The following is a 24,343-nucleotide window of genomic DNA, read 5'->3' on the forward strand; positions in this document are numbered from 1 at the left end:
AACTTTATTGTAGAGTCTAAAATTGTTGTAAGCAAAGTTTGTTTTAATAAGCTTTTAAATAATACCCTATTAACTGTCAAATTTGATCCCAAAAAGATAAACACAAAAATAAACTGGAAAATATGCCTTTCCCTTTCAAAAAAAAAAAAATACAAACATCAAAAGGATCAAGTGCTTGAATTAAACTGAGACAAACCCCTCTTTATCATCAGTGATTTATTTTTGGCATTTCCTCAGAAACACCTGGACTGTTTTGATCAAGTAAATACAGAGGGAAAAAAAAAAACATACATTCAGATAACATGAGCACCTATTTGTTAAATTCTTCCATTCCAAGTCCCTGGCTTTATATAGCACAATTGAAGATGATGACAAGAGTACAAGGCAGGTCCAACAACCCAATTCATCAATGTTTAACAGCTGACAAACTAGTACAGACAACAAAACAGGGAACAACCAATAATTAATTTTTTATGAATGCCTTTGTTAGAGAAAGCAGTATATATAAAAGTATACAGACTAAGCTTTAGGCAGCACTGCTCAAAATTAAAAGGTATGCATTTAACTCTAATATATGTCTATATACTGGAAAATGTTTTGACTTGTGACATTTACACTGTTCTTACTAAACCATAAAAATAATACCCATGAAGTTAGTTTAATACTCTTTTTAGTTAACAAAGCAAACAAAAATGCTTTCTAATTCAAAGGTTGGACATGTTGCACCACATTTTTGAAAGACAGTAGAGGTTTCCACCTTTGCCACTGAGAAATTTGTAGTCCTCACTCCTGAGTAAAAGCTATTATTACTCACTATGGAATTATATCCTTTGTTTAAAAAAACAAAACAAAAAAAAAAACATCATGCTATAACAAATGAAATCTCACCTATTAAAGGAAATAATGTATTTTATATTACTTTTACTCCTTTGGCACAAAAACCTTATGTTCTCTGGTTTTTTTTCCACATTTCTGTCATGGGTTGAAAAGGAATAAAGCAGAAAAAAAAGGGAACTATTCGTTCCAAACTATTGAGCCAGAATTCATCTGCACTACACTGGACTGATCTGAGTTCATTGGACATGGATATTAGAAATGTGACAGAAAGGAAGCAGAATTTAAAATATTAAACGTAATTCAACTCAATGAACAAGAGCAATTTATGTCAGTCATTCAGCAGGCAACATGGATGAAAGGAACATACAGGTGGATGTATCAAATCTATATATTATTTACAACCAAATCTAAAATTATTTAGAAGTCTACTGACAAATTTTCTACAAAAATTGCATAACAATGTGCTCTTAACATGACAAATTTCTTAAATATGCATATTCTGCATATTTTTACCACTTCTCATCTAAGAAATTGAGTTTTGCCAATGATAAATACCCCTTCCCTCCCACCAAAAAACAAAAAACAACAACAAAAAAAATCCATAGAAAACTCAAAACACATTGCATCCTCCTAGTGATACGCCCGTGGAGAAAGCTACCCGATTTGTATCTCCATGGGAGGGTCTCTGAGCTTTGCCTCTTTAAGGCATAGTCTCAAAGTCTCCCATTAGGTTTCTGAGCTGTATCGCACACACAGAATAGTTCTTGGCAGTGACAGTCCAAGCAAGAGACACCAATAGGTACTGTTAAAGTCATCAATGAATAAAGTTTGTCTTCAAAATACTATTAAGATAGAAACCTCAACATTATAGAAAATGTTCCATCTTGAAACTGAGAGCAAAGGTCAGTTTACCATTTACAGTTTGTATGTTTAGAGTTTGATAAGACCCAGTTCAAGGACACAAAAAATAACAGCATAACATATGGATCAGTGTTTATTCTGGGTATGGTTGTCCCTGCCTGTATCTCCTGCCTCATTGCGGACTGTCGGAGGTTTTCACTGCTTCAGTCTGTACGTCTGGGGCTTTTCCTAAATCCTCTCCTTTTTTATGTTTCCTAGCATGTTTATATTTGTCCACATATGCCTTGACCAGATTTCCCACTTTCACTGGGTTGATTTCTCCGCTCTTACTGTGGCACACCTGAGCAAAAGATTATTTTAAACTGTTACCAGAGGCAATGAGAAACTCCTCATCACTCCTAAAGCGAACAATAATAGGCTATTCATCATTTTAGTGTTCCAACTCACCTTCTGGACGGCTTTGCGAAGAATCTCCTTGTATTCGTCCTTGTTGATATCTCTCCTTTGGTAGAAAGGTTTGATAGCTAGCTTAACTTCCTCTATAGCTCTCTCCTGCATGTGCAGCTTTTTCAAATACTGTTGGCAGAAGTAAAGCATTTATGACATGAGATAATTTTTACACACATTCATTTTGAAACTAGAAGTTCCACCTTGGAGTTGCATGCTTTTGCTAGCCATTCAAGTTTCCTATTTACACTCATGTTTGCCCAGAATCATAACATACGTACTGAAGACTGAAGGAATTTACTAAAGTGTATTAAGTTGTCATGTCATTCAGATGATTTTGATAGAAGCTTAAAATTCTTAAACTCATGTTCAGGCCAGCAGCATGGAAAATCTGCGCAACCAATTTTCACACATTTTCCAAGGTGTCATGCAAGCATGTCCAAACATGAAGCATCGTGTCACAATATTCATCTTCCTAATTTAAGGGACTGGCCAGAGAAATGGTTTTGCACAACATAAGGTTAAGCTGAACTTTGGTATTTCTTGCAAATAAAAGGCTACCCTTCCTTCCATTTATTTTGTTGAGCCGTTTTATGAGTTATAAAATTATGACCCCAAAAATGATTTTATGAAGTCACAGGCACCGTCACCTTTTACTATTAGCATCTAATCAGTTCATCCATATGTCCAAGTTAACATCGGAGATTAATCTGAAGAAATTCCCAACAGCTTTCCTAAGATAAAGTTGGGCGCAGACAACCCAAAAACAATGATTTCAGTACAGAGGCATAAAATTAAGGTAAGAGTTATAATCAAATATTTAGTTAATTTTAAATTCTATTAACCTTGTCTTTCCTTGACAAATCTCCTTCTTCTGCCTCTCCTTGTCCAGCAGCTGATAACTCCCCAGGATGAAGGCCATCAGATTTAGAGGTGCTGAGTAGACCATCAGCACCCTTCTTGGAGGGGTCACTATCATCTGCAGTGATATCCTGTAAAAGCCATGAGAGATTATACATTGACCACAACTTCTATCATATAAGACACAGAAAACTGTGGTCATGAATTTACAATTAAGCCAAACTCCAAATATACAACTATCCATATTCTATTATAATTTTCTTTGACTCAGCAGTACATGTTTTATCTATGTGTGCGCACTGTATTTTATATGTTGCTAGCTTCTTGCACCCTGCTGTTATGTGCTGGATTGTCTCAGGGGTATTGCTGCACAGCCTGCATCTGGGGTCTTGCCTTGTGTGGTAGACCCCAGCTTCTATGCTCAGAGCTTATATATATATATATAATATATATATATATATATAATATATATATATAATATATATATATAATATATATATATAATATATATATATAATATATATATATATATATATATATATATATATATATATATATATATATATATATATATATATATATATATATATATATATATATATATATATATATATATATATATATATAGCTAGCTAGCTATATATATAAATGGGTCTAAAAATCAATGATATTTTGTGTCTTACAGACATGGAAAATGTCTGTAGGACATTACTGTTTACCATTACACACAGAGACGTTCTACTTTCATTTATTCTGAAAATGCTTCAGTATCAGTTTCACTTTCTGTCACATGACCGAAAACAGCACACTTGCCTCTTCTGGGTAAATACTGCCACCTTCCTACCAATACTGCCATTGCAGAAGGAATAAATTTAAATACTGCAGTCACAAGTAGCTCAGACCTACCTGACTGAATGCCTGGACTGTCAAAGATGGCCTGCGAGCCCCTTCCTGCTTCAGCTTCAGTTTATACAGTGCAAGCTCTGTGCAAGGAGGAGAGAAGGAGAAAGAAGGGAGGGTAAAGGGGGAAAAAACACACACACACACACACACACACACACACACACACACACACACACACACACACACACACACACACACACACACTTAGCTACGAAAGGTACACAGCAGATGTGTTCTGAAAACTCTGCTCACCGGAAAAAAATAAATAAATAAATAAAAAAAATAGGTGACCTATTATGCACATTTATAGCCATATTTTTATGGCTGGAAATGTAAAGTGTAAATGAATATATTTATGGTTGAAATAAATATTTTTATATTGTTTATTCGCATATTGAAATGCCTTGATCAAAGACTGCAAAACCACTTGTATCCAGAGTATGTTTGACAGAAAATAAGGAAAAGCACAATGTGCTCACTTTATTTGAACTTCAATTTAATTAATCACTTCATAAGACACTTAAAAAATTAAAATGAAATTAAACACATTAGTTAGCATGACAGAGCAATGTAACTGTACACCACTTACTGCTTGCAGATTTCTCTGGTTGACGCCCCTCAGGCTCCTGTATGTTCCAGGTAACCCGTTTCACTTGTGTTTTGGACTTTGCTCCTGCTATCGTTGATGCCTGCTCTGCCTCAATCTTCCCTTCCACCACTTCCTTCTCCTGTTTGACAGCAGCACCACTACTCTCTGTGTGCTCAGATTTCATGTAGTCCAAGCTGTCTAGCATCACGTCAATATTAAAGTCATCGTCAGAGTCTGATGGCTGCTGAACTTCTAGTTTTACAGGGACAGCCAACTCAGTATTTTGATGTTTAGCCACTAACACTGGCTGAGACTGAGAGACTGCGATCTGGTGGCTGTCTGCTGCAACAGGTGTGGTCAGTGTAGAAAATGAGGTATCAGGAGGTGAGCTGCATAGAGAGCCCGGCTCAGATTTAACAATGGGAATTTCGCAAGTCTCTGTCTTAATGGGGTCTTCGAAATCAAGGTTTTCGCTTACTGACAAAGAAGAAGTGTCTGTTTCTTCTTTCTTAATTGATGTACTAACAGGAACATCTTGAAACATATCAAGAGATGCCCGTTTTTCTTTCTTAATGTCTTTTCTAGCCTTTGTTTCTTTTGTCACTTCTGTAATTGTGGACTGACTTCCTGCACCAAGGACTTTGTCCTCCTTTTTGACTTTCGAGGTGAAGGAACAAGAAGCCCCCTCCTTCACTTTAGCTTCCATTTTTGAATCTTCAGTGTAGCTTTGAGTGACATCTTTCGCTTTTTTCTTGTCTTGCAACTGCTTTGTGCCTCTGGAGGATGAAAGAGAGGGCGCCAACGTTTGGTGTGAACTTTTGGATGTTCTTTCTTCTTTCCTTCTCTCTCTTGAGCTGGATCTAGACCTGGGTCTCCTCTTTTCTTTAGATCGTGAGTCCACTTTGTCTCTAGAAGAGAGGGATGAATGTTTGTTGTGCTCTCTCTTCCTTTCCCTGGATCTAGACCGGGATTCTGACTGACCATGCTTACGGTCCCTTGATCTAGATCTAGATCTGGTCCTAGAACGTGACTTGGACTGGGATTTTGAGTGAGACCGGCCACGCCTATTGTCTTTCGAAACACGTTTTCTATCATGGTCTCTCTCTCTTTCATCATTTCTCTCCTTGCTCCTTTGTTTATGCTTCTTCCTCCGTGAATGCTCTCTGCTGCTGGAGCTCGAAGCAGACCTAAAAAAAAACACAACAATTAATAAAGTGAAAGTCAAAATAAAACACTGCATTATTGGTATAAAGTACATCTGAAAAACTGTTACAAATTTACCTGGATCGCCTCCTCCTCGTTTCATCTTTTGATCGTGACTGGGACCGCTGTCTCTTACTATGAGTCCTATCAGGGGACTTGGGTTGAGAACTGCCTGAGCTTGAGCGTGCCCTCCTCCTCTCTCGAGACCGTGATCGTCTGGAACTCCTTTCTTTCTCCTCCCAGTCTCTTTCTTTCTGCTTTCCTCCCTGGCCTGAAGTATGATGATCTCCTCTTCTGCTTCTGTCTGTCTCTGATCCACTAGAGGGCTGATCCTTCAAAGCTTTGGAGCTTTTCTTCTTATGGTCTAGATCTCTTGATGGGGACTTGGAAAAGGATTTCACATGTGATTTAGTTTCTTCCTTTTGTTTTCTTTTGACAGTAGCAGAGTTGATTGCTGATGAATCTTCCTTATCTTTCGGGAGAGATCTATTGGGAGTTCCAGCACACTGTCCAGTCTTTTCTTCTTGAGTCTCTCTCTCAGTCTTAAAACGATCCAGGGTTTGATGAACAGGTGGTGTGGTGCCTAGGGTCTCTGAATTCAAAGAACTTTTTAATTTGTCACCACAGATTTCAGATTCACCTGCTTCATCACAAGGTTCTTTCTTAACTTTAATGTCAAGTAATACAGTTTGATTCTCAGTCTTTATGTCTGTTAATCTTGATTCGTTTTCGACTCTGACACTGTCCTCTGAGAGTCTGACCTCAGATGTGGTTTTCTGAGCTCTCCCTGGTTCTTCCTGTGAGATCTCAATCTCTGGTGTTTCAGTTTTCACCTGTACCAGGTCCTGCTTGTTTTGTGTTGTGGTTTCGTTACTTAAATTAGGAGACTTCCTTTCAAGTGTGACATGCTGAGAACTGCTTTCTAGGCTTGTGCCCTCAGCTTCATCACCTGAGCTGCTAGAATCTGACAGAGTAGGATTAAAGGGATCGTATATATTGTCTTGTTCCTTACTACTCACACTACGTGATGCCAAAAGCATTTGTTTATCCCTGTTCAATTGTCTCTTTTTAGCTTCATCATCCTTTTTCCTCCAGTGTTCCTGCACGGTGCTTCCACTAGAAGAGGATGATGCAATGCCTAGCCGCCTTGATTGCCAGGGGTTCCCACTAGAGTTAATGCGGAAGCTAACTGATGATGATGATGATGATGATGAGGATGATGATGAGGCATATCGTGGCTGGCTGGCAGGACACCCAGTGGAAGAAGATGAAGAAAATGAATTGGAGAAAGTTGATGAAGAGCTACCTCCATCAGGCCTGTGCCTCTGGGCTTGCCCATCAGCCTGGCCCTTTTGTTGGTCTACACTTTGCTGCCTTCCTTTGTCCCCAGAAAGGTTATTCATGCCCGTTTCAAGCGTGCCATAACCATTGCTATTAGGTGTATAACTACTACTATGACCCCTGCTGCTGCTACCTTTATGACTACCACCATGACTAGTGGCATCATTTGTCACACCACTACTTTCCCTTTTTATTTTTGGTATTCTAGGAAGTTCTGACACATCTACCCACATGGGTTTTGTAGGCGCTTTTTTAGGTTGGCTTTGTGATGGAATCATTCCCTTGCTTTTGGAGCTGGACTCTGGGGTGGTACAGACAGATAAGCTTTCCCTAGAGGCTCCAAATCCGTTGGTTCCCCAGTGATTAGAAGAGGGTGTGGGTCTGTTTGGACGAGGTGGATGCAAACCTGGATGCACTCTGAGATCAGGATGGAGAGGTGTTTGTGTGTGACTAATTGACGAAGTTGCGAGGGAAGGTAACCGAGATGAGCTCTGGGACAATGGTGTGCTCACAGAGGTACAGGAGGGTCCTGGTTGAGACGGAGAACTGTCTCCTAGATTGGCTAGAATCTCTGGGTTGTTGGCATCTCCCGAGCTACTGTTTTTGCTACTGCCTGGCATTAATACAGATGGCATCACTGTAACAGAAAAAAATTTCAAACAAAAACAAACTTTAGTTTTCTTGCTATAAATCTGAACATCTTAACATTTTACGTTATCTCAAGAAAATACCATATTATGGAATTATCATGGTACTTTTTATATCAGTTGCTAATAATTATTATCCAACCATCCATTCTTAAATGCTTGTCCAATTCAGGGTAGCGGTGGGGATTGGAGCCTATCCCCACAGTCACAGGGCGAGAGACAAGATAGCCTGCCTGGGTGTACCCTGCCTTATTAATACAAAAAATGTAATGAGAACAGCAACCATACTTTCTATATTACTTAGAAAAAACAAAAAAAAGAAAAAACAAAGGAACACTTTTTAATCAGAGTATAGCATCAAGTCAATTAAACTTTGGGGATATTGATATGGTCGGTTAAATAGTAGAAAGGGTTGTCTGTCAGTTTCACCTGTTTTGGTGTTAATGAAACTAAAAACAGGTGCACTAGAGGGGCAACAATGAGACAACCCCCCCCAAATCCCCCCAACAGGAATGCTTTTACAGGTGGAGGCCACTGATATTTTTTCCATCCTAATCTTTTCTGGGTTTTTTCCCCCTAGTTTTGCATTTGGCTAGGCTCAGTGTCAGAACTGGTAACCACTAATGTGAATGTCTCTGAGCAAGCAATCAGAAACAGACCTCATAAAGGTGGCCTGAGGGCCCAAAATCCTCCAGTGGGCCCTGTGGTCACTGCTCAACACCGTGGAGCCTGACTGCCATTTGCCACAGGATACCAGAATTGGCAGGTGCACCATTGGCACCCTGTGCTTTTCACAGATGAGAAAAGGTTCACCCTGAGCATGTGATAAACATGAAAAAGTCCGGAGAAACTGTGGAGAAAGTTAGCGTCCTGTAACATTGTTCAGCATAAACAGATTGGTGGTGGGTCAGTGGTCTCGGGACGTATATCCATGGAGGGATGCACACACCTCTACAGGCTAGGCAATGGCATTGTGATAGCCATTAAGTATTGCGTTGAAATTCTCGGACCCATTGTCAGACCCTATGCTGGTGCAGTGAGACCTGGGTGTTCCTTTAATTTTTTTTGAGCATATACCAGCCTAACTAAGAACTATGTATGGAAAATGAGAATCTGGAGACAGATACATCTTTGGCAGGTAAGGTCCGCGCTGAATGGGACAGAAAAAAAAAAAAAAAAAAAAAAAATCACTCGCCAAATGGGAGAGCAGTGGACGCAGTGCTCCTGTCTCACTTCAGCATTTATTATTTATTCATCTGAAAGAAGGAAGGCACCTGAGAGAACAAAGGCATCTGCAGTTGATTTACTAGTGGATAATCCCCCTCGCTCCCTTGTTTTGAACGTTTGGCTGCTGCTAACCATCCAAGGCCCTTCCTGTCTTGTGTTTTCCCCCAATGGCTGACTCACTGGCCAGCCTGCTTTTGTGGCAACCCTCAAAATGTCTCCATGGAGGATCTCAGCAGTTGGGACAGAATCTAATGCCACCTTCTTGGACTGCATTTGGCAACATGGTCCACATTCTGTTCTGGAGATCAGCTATGAGGTAGAGGGCTATTCTAACCAGAACCTGTATCTTCTGAACTGGTGTAGATCTGTATCATGTGCTGCTAAGCTCACACAAGGCTGCAGAGCACAACAAGGACTACTATTTTACAGGAGAAGCAGAAAATTGCCTGAAATTGCCTGTTGATTTATCAAAAATAAAATACATAAATTTAAATATAGCAGTAAAACATATAAAAGGCTGTATTTAAGACAATGTGCCCCCCCCCCACACACACACACCCTCCCACAAAGAGAATCAATCTAAATATGTGGGAAAACACTACACACAGGTACAAAGTACATACATTTCATAGTTGAAGAGGCTTTTTTTTGTTTCCAACAATGTGCCATATACACTTACTTGGCTTTGTAGCTTTAAGCGAACCATCTCGATTAATGACAACATCAGAACTGTCCATCAAGAGCATGCTCTGTCCTGACAGGATGCTGCCCAGCAGATCAGGCACAGGAGCTGCCTCCACGACACCTCCTGACTGGTGGACATCCATACCCCTCCTGGTATAGTGTAGCAAACCTTTAATAAGATTTCTGAAGTATTTATGAAACTAAATCTACATCTTCATCATTCATGTACTGAATGTGTATTAGTTTTTTGGTGCACTGGGGTAAATGTGCATTCTTTGACTGTTTTTGATTACTTTGCTTTATATATTAAATATAATTTCTAATGAAATATAATCTATACAATAAATACATAACTTATAAGAAGAGGATTAAGATATATTTATTATTCTGTTAAGTTTTTAATAAACAGCCATTTTTGTCATCTGACTATACACTGACTAACAAAATAAATTAACCATACATGACTGAGCATGTGTAAAGTGGACAAGTACCACAGACCTGGCAAAAACCACCTACAGGGCAGGTTTTTGTTAGTGATTCTGATTTTCGGCCATTTTTAACCCAATCCACCAAACCACAGCAAAAACGAGACGGTACCTGGAAAGGCTTGCAGTGACTGGTCGAGCCACAGGCTGATGAGAGCGAAGTGCCGAGCAAGAGATCCCTCGTCTCTTGGCCTCCAGTAGTGATGAAACGTGAGCCTGCTGTTCATCATCCTCACTGGTCAAATGGAGACCATAATCCCCCCAAAAATTTAATACATAAAAAATGTACTGCTTAATAATTCTTACTGAATTCCAGTGACATACAGGTTTTAGAGTATCATGAAAAGTTAAATATTTCCCATCAGATATTTAAAAAAGTGAAAATTTAACATATTCTAGACTCATGAGGTGGAAACAATAGCGTTTTCGCTTTTAATTTTGATGATTATGGCCAACATCTCAAACATTTTAAATTATTAGAATACTTCATTTCAAGGTTGAGTAAACTGCTGTATTGCTTAGTCTCATTCAGTGCATCCAACCACAGTCTGCTGACTTGACAGTTTCCTGTACAGAAATCCATTGTCATTGCACATTTCCATGCAACAAAATTCTGTTTGACAGCTCTACTTTTTATACAGCAGCATATAAATGAGAAGATATAAATTTCATGGCATGTAAATATAAAGGACATGAATGAGAACAAAAAGAGAAAGAAAATGTCAACAAATAATACAATAAATAACAAATAAGATAATAAAGGCCTAAACCTCCATAAAGTGTGGATGTGGAGTAAGGTGCAGAATGTGAAAAGCAAAGTTCAGCAAGATACAATGTGTAAAGTCCATGCTCTGGTTTACAGCAGAGCATTTATGGCTCTGTAGAAGAACCTTTGTTTAAGTCTCTCTCCGTGCCCTTTTGACCCTGAGCCTGACAGAAGGGAGGGTGTTCGTCAAAGGTGTTTGTAATCTAACCTAATTTTTTTGGGCTTTTTCTCAGCCAGTGGACTTGGTCCAGGGATGAGAGGGGCACAGAGAAAGTTATCCAGCTGATGATCTTTGACACCCTCCACAAGGTGGGTAACCCAAAGAAAGTCACTGCTGGAAAAGCTGTCTGTTCTCAGGGTGCTGTATCAAAGCATATTAATAGAAAATGGTCTGTAAGGGGTGGTAGGAAAAGGTGCTACAAATGTCACACTCCTCTGCCATTCCAGCCAATTTGTCTGACCTGAAATCCATAGAGAACCTATGGCTTATTGCCAATAGGTAGCTGATAAACACCTGACCCAAAATACAGATGAGGCATCTATCAAAGCAACATCTCAGCTGTGCCACAAGCTGACTGCTTCCATACCACACTGCATCGAAGTTTTAATGTGTTTGAATAAACACAATTTTAAGTTGGACACTTTTGTATTGGAAATTCTCTTTTGATTGATCTTAGGAAATACTCCAATACTTTCCATTAGAAATATTCTAATCGTTTTCTGATTTCCATGAACTATGAGACATAATCATCAAAATTAATAAAAAGACTATAAATATTTTACTTTACAAATACTGAATATAAATTTATATGAAAGCTTCCTTTTTTGAATTAAAGTACAAAAAATTTAACTTTTTAATGATATTCAGATCTTTTTATATAGACCTGTATGTAAGTACTATCCAAACTAAAGAAAGCCTCTTACCAATCCACAAATGGATCCAAATCAAATGCATCTCCGTAGATAGAGAGGGATGCAGCTCCTATGTCAGCACGCATGCTGCTTAGTGTGTGCTCTGATGGCCTATAAACTGTCGGAAGTGAAGAGCTCTTCTTGTCTTTTACGATTCCAAGACTATTAGCAATACGGCTTCGTGGAGTGGCAACGTTCTTCGCCATCTAGCAGACAAAGAGAGTTTTGCTTGAAATGTTTCATATGGCTACAAAAGAAAATGTAGTGTTTGAAATGAAAATGAAGAATGATTAAAATCAAATAATTTAAATGTTAATGTTTGATCATGATAATGCTCTCACCATCTTTTGCCTGGCTTTATTCCTCCTTATTTTCCGTCTCCTCCTCTTGGCTCCTGTGCTAGGCACTTTACCATTTTTAGCAGAAGATGTCTTCCTACTTTTCGCCTTTCTCCGCTTTCCTGTTCAACCAAATGAATAAAGTATTTTCTCAACAGAAGCAAGCGCTTCAGTTTCTTCACACGTTATCTGATCATGTGTGTGCTTTTAACTGAAGTAATTCATTCCTTCATATTTGTGAATGTGTCCTTACTTACTAGTCTTGCGTTTACGGCTAGATGGTACACGAGGTGTTAAATCCCGTATATAGACATTAGTGTTGAGCCCAGCAACCACAGCATTAATTGTTTCATCCAGCCAAGTGGACTGCATCAGATATGTGGGGGCCAGCTATTGAGAAAAGGTTTGCATTACTCCACTACTTTGCTTTCACAAACTACTGTTCTGCAAACTTGACTCACAAACACAGACTGCTTCTTAACAAAAGCATATCAGTTAGCATTTAAGATGTTTAGAAGTCAAAAACACATGCCATCATTTCTGCAGTCAGTAGCACTTAAGTACTTTATCCAGATACACAACTTAACAAGAGCAGTTTCAAACTGTATACCTCCACCAAGACTGAAAATTTCCTCTACACCATGCATGAATTTAGTGCCTGGATTTGAAGGAATATCTGCAACCAGACTAGTTTGTGATATTTTTCCAAGATGATTTCACCCAATTTTTCTTTTTTAATCTGAGTTGCATTTGTGAATATATCATGCAATGTGTCCAATTGTGCCCCATCTTACAATAGTAAAGAATTTTTCCAAAAATTTCTTGACTCCAAAAGGTATATACTTCCAAGGTGGACCAAGCCCAATTTGGCATGCGGAAAATTTTCAAGCAAATCGGTCCATAACTTTTTAAGAAATCCTGCTAACAGACAATCATTCTGATCTGATCACATAATCTTCTTGGCGAAGGTAATAAGTGTTTAAAATTAAAAGTAAATGTGGTCCTCACAACAATGAACTTTGACATATTAAGTTGCAAGATTCAACACGGCATGCATGCTGTATAAATGAGTTAGAAAATAAGCCAAGACAGAAGCATCACGCTTCATGCCAAACCTGTGACGTGCGTGCCTGTGTGATCCGATGTCGGTTGACATTGGCTCGAACCCTCTCACTCTGCTGGGTACGGGCAATGGCTCTGGTGGGACCAGCAACATGGGCTCGCAATCGACTGGTGGCAGGACGCGCAGTAGAAGGTAGGCTGTCGGCATCACTGAGTTCCTCAGCTGAACCTCCTGAGATTTAAAAGTTTGATTTGTAAAAGGATGTTTTTGGGTGCTGAAGAATGAATAACATACACATTTTTTTTTTAAATAGGATTGTTTTCTTTTTTTTTTTAAATATATTTTTATTGAAAGAAAGAAAGAAAGAAAGAAATGTATAAACACCAATTACAGAAATAATGGATTTTTAAAAGATAAAAATAAAATATTTAAACCAGTAGAAGATGGCAATAACTGAAAGGTTTACTTGAGTTACGGTTGTTGGCTTCACACTCAGGACAGAACCATTCCTCTACAGGAACAGAGTCAAGAGGTGGCGTGAGGCATTCCATGTGATATCTATGGAACAAAAAACAAAACAAACAAAAAAAAAAAACACTGTACTGATAAGTATGCATAAGTGAGAAAAAAAAATTAAGACAAAGTATGTATTTAGTATGACAATGTCAACCTCACCCTGCATCACAACCATCGCAGAGCAGCAGGCGGTCCTCTCGGTCACTGCCCCCACAAACCTCACAGTTGGTCTGCTCCAGATCCAAATCAACTGTTTCCTCTTGACCTTCCTTCACAGGCTTTTGCACTGTTATCTAAAAGAAGCAATATTCATAATTGCATATGAGCAAACAGCCCACTCAACACAATGTACATAAAGTAAACTGAGTTAATTACTGTTCTACAACTTATTTAAGCATAAACTCACTCACCATTTTCTTCACTTTGCCTCCATAACATTTCCTAAGGTATATGCTGTTAAAGGCAATACGGTCAACAGGACACGAGTTTGCATTCTAAATGGAGAACAAAAAAACACTACAACTGAACAATTCATCTTCCTCCAAAATTGCAGAGTAAATATCAATTATTAAAAATATAAAGCACACTTCAACAGCAAACTTTTTCTTTGTTCATACGCCATAAATTCAGACCCACCTTGGCCCATTCAAGGATGCAGTCGAAACAGAAGTAGTGCTCACAACTCTCTGGAGTTGCAACAGGTTGACTGTTGAGAGTGTTAAGGCAGATGGGGCACTTGTCTGCATCCTCATCTGAGCTTATCATTGCAAGGTCTGCAGAGCTTCCCTCAAAACCTCCATCCTCTGGCTGAGCATCTTCCTCCTCTTCTTCATCTAATAAAAATGTCCAGAAATCCATTATACATAAATTGACAAAACTATGTTTACAGAGTATATTGCAGAAGTGCACAGAGCAGTATGCAAAGTATCAATGTACATTAGACATGTATTATGAATCTAACAAGCTAATTTCATTTTGCACCTTTCATCACAATATCTTTGAGTGAGAACAAATTTAATCATAACAATTTATAAAACTGGATGACAAGTTGAAAGACTGGTAAAATTAATAGAGCACAGAAAAAAAAAAAAAAGAAAGGTCACTGCCTTTCGATGTCTGTACTATGAAGTAAAATTTTAGAGCTTGGTGATGTAACTTCAGGCGTAAGCCTGGGTTTCATGTGTTCTGAAAACAGTTCATTCTGAACTGGCTCCTTTTGACACAAAGGAGCAGCGACTCTACTCGGAGGTTCTTCCTGATGTCTGTACTCCTTAGTGTATCCCTATGGCTGAGCCCAACCAACAGACAGAGGAAACTCATCGCAGCAGCTGCGGGCTCCTGTTCCTGAGCTCATAAACATAGGTGAAAGTTGTAACATAGATTGACTGGTATAGCGAAAGCTTTAGCTTTCAGCTCAGCTCTCTCTTCACCACAATGGTCCAGTACAATGTTCACATAACTGCAAATGCAGCCCAGATCTGCCTGTCAACCTCACTCTCCAATTTTCTCTCACTTATGAGCAAGCGCTCTTTTGCTCTGGGAAACAACTCTCCCCCAACTTGGAGAGATCAGTCTACCATTTTCCAGCAGAGAAAAATGGACTTTGACTTGAAGGTGCTGACTCATATCCCAGCCTTAATATGGCAATTAAATCCAAAAACAGGGCATTTAAGCCTTGTACTTGTTGACCTTAAACTGTTGTTGAAATTTTTCATTACTCTTATTTAAACGCTATTTTTATTAATTTAAGTTTTTCTCTGTTTAACAAAATTAGAGTTAGGGTAAGAAACATGTGAAGAACACATTCATTTAATGTATTAAGAAAGGTATTATATAGTCAGATCTCCCCCTGCCTTAATGATAGTGATCAGTCTGTTAAATTATACAGTCTGTATTTTGGCCAGATTTCCTTCCTGGCTAGATTTTTAACATAGTACTTTCACAGTAAAAGCACTTAAAACGCACATTTATTCATACAGCAATTCTTTTTTAACCTAGGATAAGACTTACATACTGTACAACTCTTCTATCACATACACATTGCAGTGGTATTATGCATTTAAACTCATACCTTTATATTTTTACTAACTTTAGAGTTTCTCTTTGTAAATATGCCACTATGCTGCCAGTGGGCCTGTCCATATTTGTGACGGATCACATAAAAGGTACAATCTTTTTTTTTAAGTTATTTTAAGATATTTAATAGAAAAAATTTTTTACTCATAAATATACATTGATTTATGTGTAATTATGTCTTCAAACAAACTGATCCATTGTCATAAACTTGGAATTAATCCATTAAAAATACATGAGTCGGCACCAGTTTCAAGTTTTTGTCAAAATTTTCCCAAGTGCTTTTTTAACAGAGCCCGGGATTTTCAACATAGCATTTCTAAATATAATAGTTTCCTTTTGAAAGCATAAATTATTTCTGCTGGCACATAACAATTATTTCAGAAAAAACAAAAACTACCAGGGTCAATATTATTAACTTCCTGAAAAATTGACCTTTTTATTGAGTCACAGCATAAACCACTGCTGTGCAATGATTTGCTTTACCTTTGTAATGGTCAAAGTTTGTAAAATCAAGTTAAAACTGAGGGTTATCTTCCAATTTACACATATTATAAAAACTTCAGCAAGGGTTTGAGCTGTTACTTGAGAAAGCATCATGCTAAAAACAAAAAAACAAAACAAAAAAAAAAAATCAGTCAATACCTAGAACCCTGCACAGGAATGGACTGCGAGGTTGAAGTCCAAGAAAAACTTCATTTCTGTAGAAGACAAAGATCTTCATGCCAGACTGAAGTATGCTAAGGACAGCCAGGAGAAAGATTATCTGCACTGGAAGCGCATCTTTTGGTCAGATGAAATGAAACTAGAGCTCTTTGGCTACAAAGACACTGCTTGTGTTTGGAATAAAAAGGAAGAGGCTTACAACCCGAAGAACACCCTCCCCACGGTGAAACACAGTGGTGGGAGTATTATGCTGTGGGGATACTTCAATGCGTCTGGAACTGGACATCTCATCAAGGTGGAAGGAATCATGAAGAAAGGAGGATGTGTGAAGATTTCGAAAGAAAACCTCAAGCAGCCAGCAGCAAAACTGGGTGTGGGTCATTGCTTTGTCTTCTAACATGAGAGCAACCCAAAAAATATGTTGTTCCTGGTGAACACAGCTACCCCCAGAACACTAAAGTGAACATTACTGACTGGCCTGCACAAAGCCCTGACTTGAATCCTGTTGAAAATCCATGGGGTAAACTGAAGATCTCCTCAGGAGACATGTGAGACCCATCGTAAACTACAACAAATGACTGCAGGCTGTTATGCAGCATAAAGAATACACAATTAACTATTAGCATCGGTGTTTAGTTTTTGGTTTTAGTGAAACAATTTTGTTTCTGTGTGCAAAGTAAAATAATATAAGCATCCAAAATAACACTAGGATGTTTAGAAATGTGTTAAAAATTCCTTGCTTTGTTTAACAACCTCTGGGAAATACTTTTTAAAAAATTAATTTTTATAGGGGTGCCTATAAAAAATTCTGTCATGAGGCTGGACCCACTTCAAATAAAGTTTCACTAATTTACACACTGTACCTGTGTCATCTCGCACCTTGATTATTGTAATGCAGTATTAACGGGCCGTCCAGCCTGTGCTATTAAGCCATTACAGATTATCCAGAACGCAGCAGCACGTCTGGTCTTCAACCTTCCAAAACGGGCACATGTCACCCCACTGCTCATTGAGCTTCATTGGCTTCCAGTTGCTGCTTGCATCAAATATAAAGCCTGCACGATTGCCTATAAGGTAATGACAGAACAGGCGCCTTACTACTTTCACTCGCTCCTAAAGGCCTATGTTCCATCTCGGCCTCTGCACTCCTCCACTGAATGTCGCCTTGCTTTACCCAACATCCACCTAAAGCAATCCAGACTGTTCTACTCCACAGTTCCCAGATGGTGGAACAAGCTGCCTACCTCCACCAGAGCAGCAGAGTCCCTCGCCATTTTTAAAAAACTCCTAAAAACGGAGCTTTTTAGAGAACACCTGCACTAAGACAATTACCTCTGATGTGTATAGACATACATTTTTAATGTGCCATTGTTTTTTTAATGTTTAACTCTTTTAATGTTTTATTTTTGTTTTAGCTTTTTGTATTACTGTGTCATCATTGTAAGTCGCTTTGGATAAAGGCGTCTGCTAAATGTAATAAAGTAAAGTACCTTTAAGGTAATCTGCTTATGATATTCAAGGTAAATATCAGACCACACAAATGCTCAGCATCTCCAATATAAATTACACATTGAGTTACTCCTACCATCCTCCTCTTCATTCCCTTCATCGTCCTCTTCATCATCTCCATGTATGTGGCCATCCTGTTCTTCCTCCTCACTGTCAGATTCTCCCTCCTCTTCTGAGTCATCTGAGTCATCTAAAAGTAAAGATTAATCTTAAGATACACAGAAAATGCATGTATGTGTGACAATAAAATGCAATAATGTAACTATTCAATCATGGGCTCCAGGTGGTGGTAAACAGACTACCTGATATGGCCCACAGGGCAGCTCTTTTTCCTCTGCTGTGAGATGTACTGCGATTGATCAGCTCATCTTGGCTGTCATCTTCATCCATGGCTGACCATCAGAAACAGCAGCAGCAACTTCTCTAACATAATTATTTAAAGATTTAACACAAATGCAGACAGTGATTTTTTCCCCCCCATACTAAAAGGGATTGTGATAATTATTTTTTGCTGATAACATGTAAGCGAATCTATCCACTCAAGTATTTCTGGATTTCCACTTTTTCCCAATCAGAAATTGAAAAAAATAATGGTCTCTGAAATGTATTACTACAGTAAGGTGACAAATCACTTTTCTTAAGTGCCGCAAATGGCATATGAGTGTGTATTCAGTTATTTTTGAGACAACATTTTACTGTTTTTTTAACTACATGTACACAAATAGAAAAGGCTTTCCTAACACCAGCTAGCTAACGGACAACCTATGGACTATGCAGAAGGTACATTTGTAAACAAAGAAGAAACTAGTCACCAAACACTGTTTCACCTTTGCCTCGGATAAAATATACATGCAGAGCAAATTCAAACATCCACTTTACAGCTATCCGCTCCGACAAAATACATGTCACTTTTTGTATGGCAGTACTTACTTAACAAATGCCGCTAGCTAGTAACATTAGCTTCAGTGTAGCACGCTAGCTAGCCCTGCAATGCTAAAATTAGCAAATGTCAAGTACAAGATGGTTTGAAGTATTTGCAGAAAGCACTCAGTATGTCCGTAATTTATTCAAACTCTATTTAACCCACACAACTACGGCGTCCTATTGAAACGCTTAGCAGTAATAGCAAACCTACCCTATTCAGTAGTGTGCTGTATATGTTCGGACTGATTTGAAGTCTCCACGATTGTTGACTGACACCGCCGGCTGGCTACAGACGGAAATGGCCGAGTGCACTCAGAAGAAAGTGGTTCTTAAAGAGACAGAGTCCTCTTCTTTGAGATATGCCACACAAAGGTGCAGCGCTAACGGAGCGCAACTGAGCAACGCTCAGCTTAGAGGTAGGTTGTTTTAAGCAAGAAAGTTAATAAAGGCAAAATGAGTGGTCAAAGCTGTCATAATGATATCTACGGCCAGGTTTAGTCATGTCTGTGCCAGCGCATAACCCTCTTTTTGCAATCAAAAAAGCTGCTGTTGAGGTTTACCAACGAGGCGAGTGTCAGTTTGTGACTAAAAGCCAAAGTATCCTTTAAAAAAAAAGCGTACTTAATGTGCAACCCTGTTACTGAAACCAATTTAGCCTGGAAAATGAAGAGACAAAACAGGGAGTGACATGACAAAGAGGAATTGACATGATGGAGTCACGTACCAACACCCTATAGACCAAAGGTCCGTCCTCTTGACATATTTTTTGTATTTTTCCAGTCTTTTCTGACTAGATTGAGTCTGACAACATTTCTGATATCCAGAGCATTTATTTATTACATGTATATCATAATTTACAAATAAAAGTAACATCCGTTCAACCCTGTTATCCTGTGCAACCCTGTTACATCAGAGATGTTTTTCTTAGCTCACAAGGGTTTAATCTATTGCCTTTGTAATAATCTGAATTATTACATGACTGGCAAAAACTTGAAAATAAATGCTAAAATTACTAATAAATAAATAAATAAATCTGTGACTACTGAAAAGCTGGGCAAAGTATTAGAAAGTAGCTTCAATTAATATAAGTTTTATATGAAATTGCATGAATATTAAATATGGCACATTTTGTAATTTAACTTAATGGTCAAGAATTTATTACAGAATATTTTTAAAATGGACTTTTTCAGATTCTGGAGTGTTACAGGGTTGTGTTACAGAGTTGCACCAAGCATAGCACACAGCAACTAAAATATCTCATAAAAAGTGTACCTTTGATGCCCGAGCTGGACAAATTCAAGTTTTTGATAGTTTGGTTTTCTTAAATACACAATGAAAAAACATAAAATAAAGAGTCTTTTTTTTTTTTTTTACAATTTTTTAATTGCAGCACAAAATATTGCTCAGAAATGAACACACCCTATGAGGGAGTGTGAAGGAGCAAGTAACATCCTAACAGAAATAATACAGTGTAAGCACAGATTTTAAATCTTTTTTGTCGCAGTTTCAGGTGGTGGAATAGTTAGTCATATAGCAGCTCTCCTCATATATGCCTGTAATTCTGACTTTAACTCTATGAAAAGTGGTGAAATTAAAATTCACCAGAGAGTATGTGAGGGACAGCGATGGCATCAAAGTTAGAGAGAGTGGGCAACCATCCTGAAAAAGAGAGCAAAGACACATCCAGGGAGAAGTGAGCTTAAAGCAGGGGACTGTCTAGAAGGGGAATGGTGGGGGTGATTTTATGTTCCTAAAATTAAGTCTGAGATTTGATCACTTTTTTATTCATAAATCATGCAAAGATTATGATTAAAATATGTGACAGGATGGCATTTTCCATGGGCACACTGTACCCTGGCAATAATAAATCAGAAGAAATCCCAATAAAACTGTCTCAAGTTTAACAGTACAATTTCAGTAGTTTTAGGTGTACATCACCTTAAGTGGCACGAGGTCATCGAGAGGTCAAGTGCTTTAACTCCGTTTTAAAACTGATTTCTTAATTATATTGATTCACGTCTATGCATTACACAGTAAAGGTGATATTTTAAGGTCACTTGCACTAATTCATCAAAGTGTAGTGGGGTCCACCTGTTGGAAGACGGTGGGGTCTGTGCTGGATTGTATTGAGGCTCCAGACTCTGTCCCCCCCTAGTGGCCAATCAAAATCAAGACAAAATCAGGTGTTACATAATACAATGTGTGTAATCCTGATTTTCTACTCTGTGTCACGGGTTATGTGTATCCTGGCTGTGAATAATCCTATAGGGGCTTTGCCAGTCTAAGGCCAATTACAAGAAAACCGAAAAGTCAGATAATAGTTTAAAAATGGATAAATTCTTTGACGTAATTTTGTGTGGTTAAAAAAAAAAACTATTTTGATAATAATACCATCACAACACTGTAATATTGCTGTTTGATTTGTTTTTTTTATGGGGAGGTAATGTGATGTAATGGGGTAAATTCACATTCGTATATAAACTGTTGCTTTAAATCGCTATGTGCTATGATATTATGTCATTTGTGAGGGAGTCCTCAACTCTCACGGCGTAAATAATTGAGAGTTCATCCTCGTCGTCGTCCTCCTCCGCCTCCCCGTCATCATCAGATCAGGCTGTCATGCAGCATCCTTGGTACGTGCTCAGCCACACTCGGCTCATGGCAACACTGTACACAAGCGAGCCGAGTTCAACCACTTCACATTGTAGGGGTAGGGGTGTCTTTTGTCAAACTGGCTTAAAGTACACGTATGCCACCTCCAACGGCAGCTGTAGCATCACAAGGCGTCTATTTAAGGGCAAAGAAATCTGTTTCGCATTGATGTTTGCAATAAATAATCGGTCAGGGCAGGAAACTGTTAACAACATAATGGTTCGTTCCTAATGTACGACGTGCAAAACTGAACGCGCCGCACCCCAACTATAACCAGAGAACTCAGCCGAACAAGCGCTCCTGCAAAACCCCGCCTCTCTAAGGTCGTGATTTGCCAATTATCTATAAAAGGCGGATCACGCAACACTAACGCGGCAGTCCATTGGCCGAGCGTGATGTCAATTCCTTCCTAATTTGCATAACCAGGTCGGGTTGCAGATGCAGAGGAGTGGGCAGGGTAGGGGTAGTGCAAGTGAACTGAACTTCTGCGTCGGTGTAGGCTACACTATATTCTTCAATGCACCTAACTTTAATCATGTGCAGATATTTCTAATTGAGAAAAAACCAACTGGATGTTTGGATTATTGGTAGACTGCGACTTAGGCGGAAAATTGAAAGATTTCCTAAAAAAATATTCCAAAAGAAAACTTGGGACTGGTAAGTAGCCCTTCTTTATCTGCCACTATTCTTTATTCTGTCTTTATGCTGTGGCGGAATAGGCCACATATATCTAACATATCATTAGATGTTTTATTTGCCCACAAATGTCTTAAGGGTTGCCAGGTATTCAGTTGTAACTGTACGTTAACAGGGAACTTTTTTGATGCCATCCGAAAATAAAAGCATTATTATATATTTCCGTAATCCATAAATTGTAGACAGGAAGCCAAGTGTAATTTCTTATTCTGGAGTAGGCTAGTTTTCAGGGAACAAAAGAGAATTCCAGATATTTGTCAATGTAATCAAATTATTGTCATCTTATGTGTGTAGATTACTGTAAATAATTCACCTGCTTATGACACAGCATTTGTGTTTGTTACTCTACAGATTGAGCGCGCTCTGAGGTTGTCTGTGTAATATCTGCAGTCTAAAAGCAGGTAAGCCACTGACTAACGCACATTGTGCCAGTTTCCAGTTCCACTGTGCGTGTGACAGCGGCTAACCTGGTTTTGGGAACACCTCTCATATTCTTTGACTCGTCCGAGGCCCAGCCAGAGCCGGATCAGACAGACACCTGTTTACGGTCCTTGATCGTGGCCCCGTGAGGACCGCCTGGACATGAATGCCCTCCCAGTGGTCTCCATGTGTACTGTAACCTACTTCCTACTGTGTTCATGCAGTACCTAATTTAGGACCATGTGGCGTTTGCACTCCCTCCTCTTTAATGCCATCATTTGAGACTGCTGGTGAGTGTTTTGTTTCAGTTTCTGTTTCATCTGATGGGTTTGGATCATATTCATGTTCACTGGTTACCAAGTTGAGGTCAGGGGGGCCTCCAGGGGTTCTTCAGGAGGTTCCTTGGGGCCCATAAGCAAAAATGAACACTGCTATAAAGAAACCCAGTTTCAGGACAGAATGTCTAATATTATATAATACAATATAATATAGTGATTCCTCCACCCCATAACTTCATATGACTAGAACCAGTTTATTACTAAATTCTATAGAGCAACACAAATGGTACCATGTAAGAAAATATAAATGGATTGTATAATTACAGTATGTGCAATGTATGCTTGTAAGTATCCAAAGTAAAGTTTCTACTCAAATCAACTGTGTGTTGTGCGTTTTAGTGCATTTCTTGGTATGAGGATGTTTTATTTCCAATCAGTGCATAATGACTCACTGTGACACAAAGGAATAGATAAGTGCAGTATGTCAGACTCATTAACTCATGGCCCCATTCATCATCATAATGTGTGGACGTGCAGATTCTCACTTCCATCCCAAGGAGGTTCTTTCCCAGACAGCTGGTGCCTGCTGCAAGCACACATTGAGTTTTTTTTTTTTTTTTTTTTATCTAAAAATCATCAAATGTCAAGCTTTGCATCGCCTTTTATGTGCATTTGTTTGATGAGAAAAGACTCCCTCAGAATGCCATCCTGAAACATCATTGTAATCTGTTAATGTGCCCTTATGAGATTGGAGCCCTCAGGGTTTAGATATGAAATGGATGGATGCTTCACTTTGCACGTGGGATGTCTGGGGGGAGGATACATGCATAACATTAGCCTGTGATCATTAGCCTAACCCTAGTCTTAAAAGAAAAAGAAGTGAAGGTACCTGAGGTAACAATTTTTTTTTTTTAAACATTATTTGAAATGACTGGAGTATGTATGTGAATGTAGTGACAGGTGGGAAACTAAAGTTTTTACTAGAATAAGATTGAATGTGTAGTATCTCCCAATAGCCACAGGTTGGCATCAGTGTCACACCAGGTTTTATGCTTGTCCAGACACTGGGACCTAAACAAGGATTTGAAGCTTATCTAACTCTTGCAAAGCCAGACAGCTCTAAATCTTCTCAGTATAATCCAATTCCACATAATTGATTGTAATATCAAAACCTGCAGTCTCATCTAACTCTCCATAATTCACAAGTTGACAACATTGGCATGGAACAGAGAAGGCAGATGTTAAAAAATATCGATGTTTTTGATAGATGGACAGTTTCTAACATACACCCAGGTGGACAGAGACAGAAGAAAGAAATATTTGCTTCCCCTGTAATTATACCTGCTGAGTATCAGCACAAGAGAGTATTTATAGATGTCCACAGGGTTTCAGTCTGGGGTTAGCCAGAGAGTGAGAAAAGCTCACGTCACTCAGTGTGTGACAGC

General features: G+C 38.7%; 1 protein-coding gene and 1 long non-coding RNA gene across 2 annotated transcripts; one reads left to right on the forward strand and one right to left on the reverse strand.

The window, feature by feature from the left end:
* Positions 1 to 215: 215 nt before the first annotated feature.
* Positions 216 to 19,159, reverse strand: phrf1 (PHD and ring finger domains 1). The gene is made up of 19 exons (XM_030731509.1): positions 19,064 to 19,159; positions 18,231 to 18,351; positions 18,005 to 18,118; positions 14,317 to 14,513; positions 14,091 to 14,174; positions 13,840 to 13,973; positions 13,631 to 13,722; positions 13,217 to 13,395; positions 12,359 to 12,491; positions 12,105 to 12,223; positions 11,776 to 11,969; positions 10,198 to 10,320; positions 9,596 to 9,750; positions 5,780 to 7,679; positions 4,499 to 5,685; positions 3,913 to 3,989; positions 2,991 to 3,137; positions 2,146 to 2,274; positions 216 to 2,038 (listed from the first exon to the last, which is right to left on the reverse strand). Exons 2-19 carry the CDS (start codon positions 18,316 to 18,318, stop codon positions 1,871 to 1,873), a joined length of 5,220 nt encoding a protein of 1,739 aa, XP_030587369.1. The 5' UTR covers positions 18,319 to 18,351; positions 19,064 to 19,159; the 3' UTR covers positions 216 to 1,870.
* A 2,826-nt stretch (positions 19,160 to 21,985) lies between these two features.
* LOC115782138 (uncharacterized) lies at positions 21,986 to 23,277 on the forward strand. Its single transcript, XR_004020117.1, has 2 exons — positions 21,986 to 22,161; positions 22,552 to 23,277. It is a non-coding gene; the product is annotated as an uncharacterized LOC115782138 (long non-coding RNA).
* The last annotated feature ends 1,066 nt before the right edge of the window (positions 23,278 to 24,343 follow it).

Source organism: Archocentrus centrarchus, chromosome 6 (assembly GCF_007364275.1).
Source record: "Archocentrus centrarchus isolate MPI-CPG fArcCen1 chromosome 6, fArcCen1, whole genome shotgun sequence".
Taxonomy (NCBI): Eukaryota; Metazoa; Chordata; class Actinopteri; order Cichliformes; family Cichlidae; genus Archocentrus; species Archocentrus centrarchus.

What these genes read in the sequence shown, in the direction of transcription:
- phrf1 (XM_030731509.1), bottom strand. Translation starts at nt 18,318, where the DNA reads ATGGATGAAGATGACAGCCAAGATGAGCTGATCAATCGCAGTACATCT. An exon ending in GCATCCTTGAATGGGCCAAG is followed by an intron (nt 14,175 to 14,316) that starts GTGGGTCTGAAT and finishes TTCTCCATTTAG; the next exon opens with AATGCAAACTCGTGTCCTGT. An exon ending in TTCGCAAAGCCGTCCAGAAG is followed by an intron (nt 2,039 to 2,145) that starts GTGAGTTGGAAC and finishes TCTTTTGCTCAG; the next exon opens with GTGTGCCACAGTAAGAGCGG.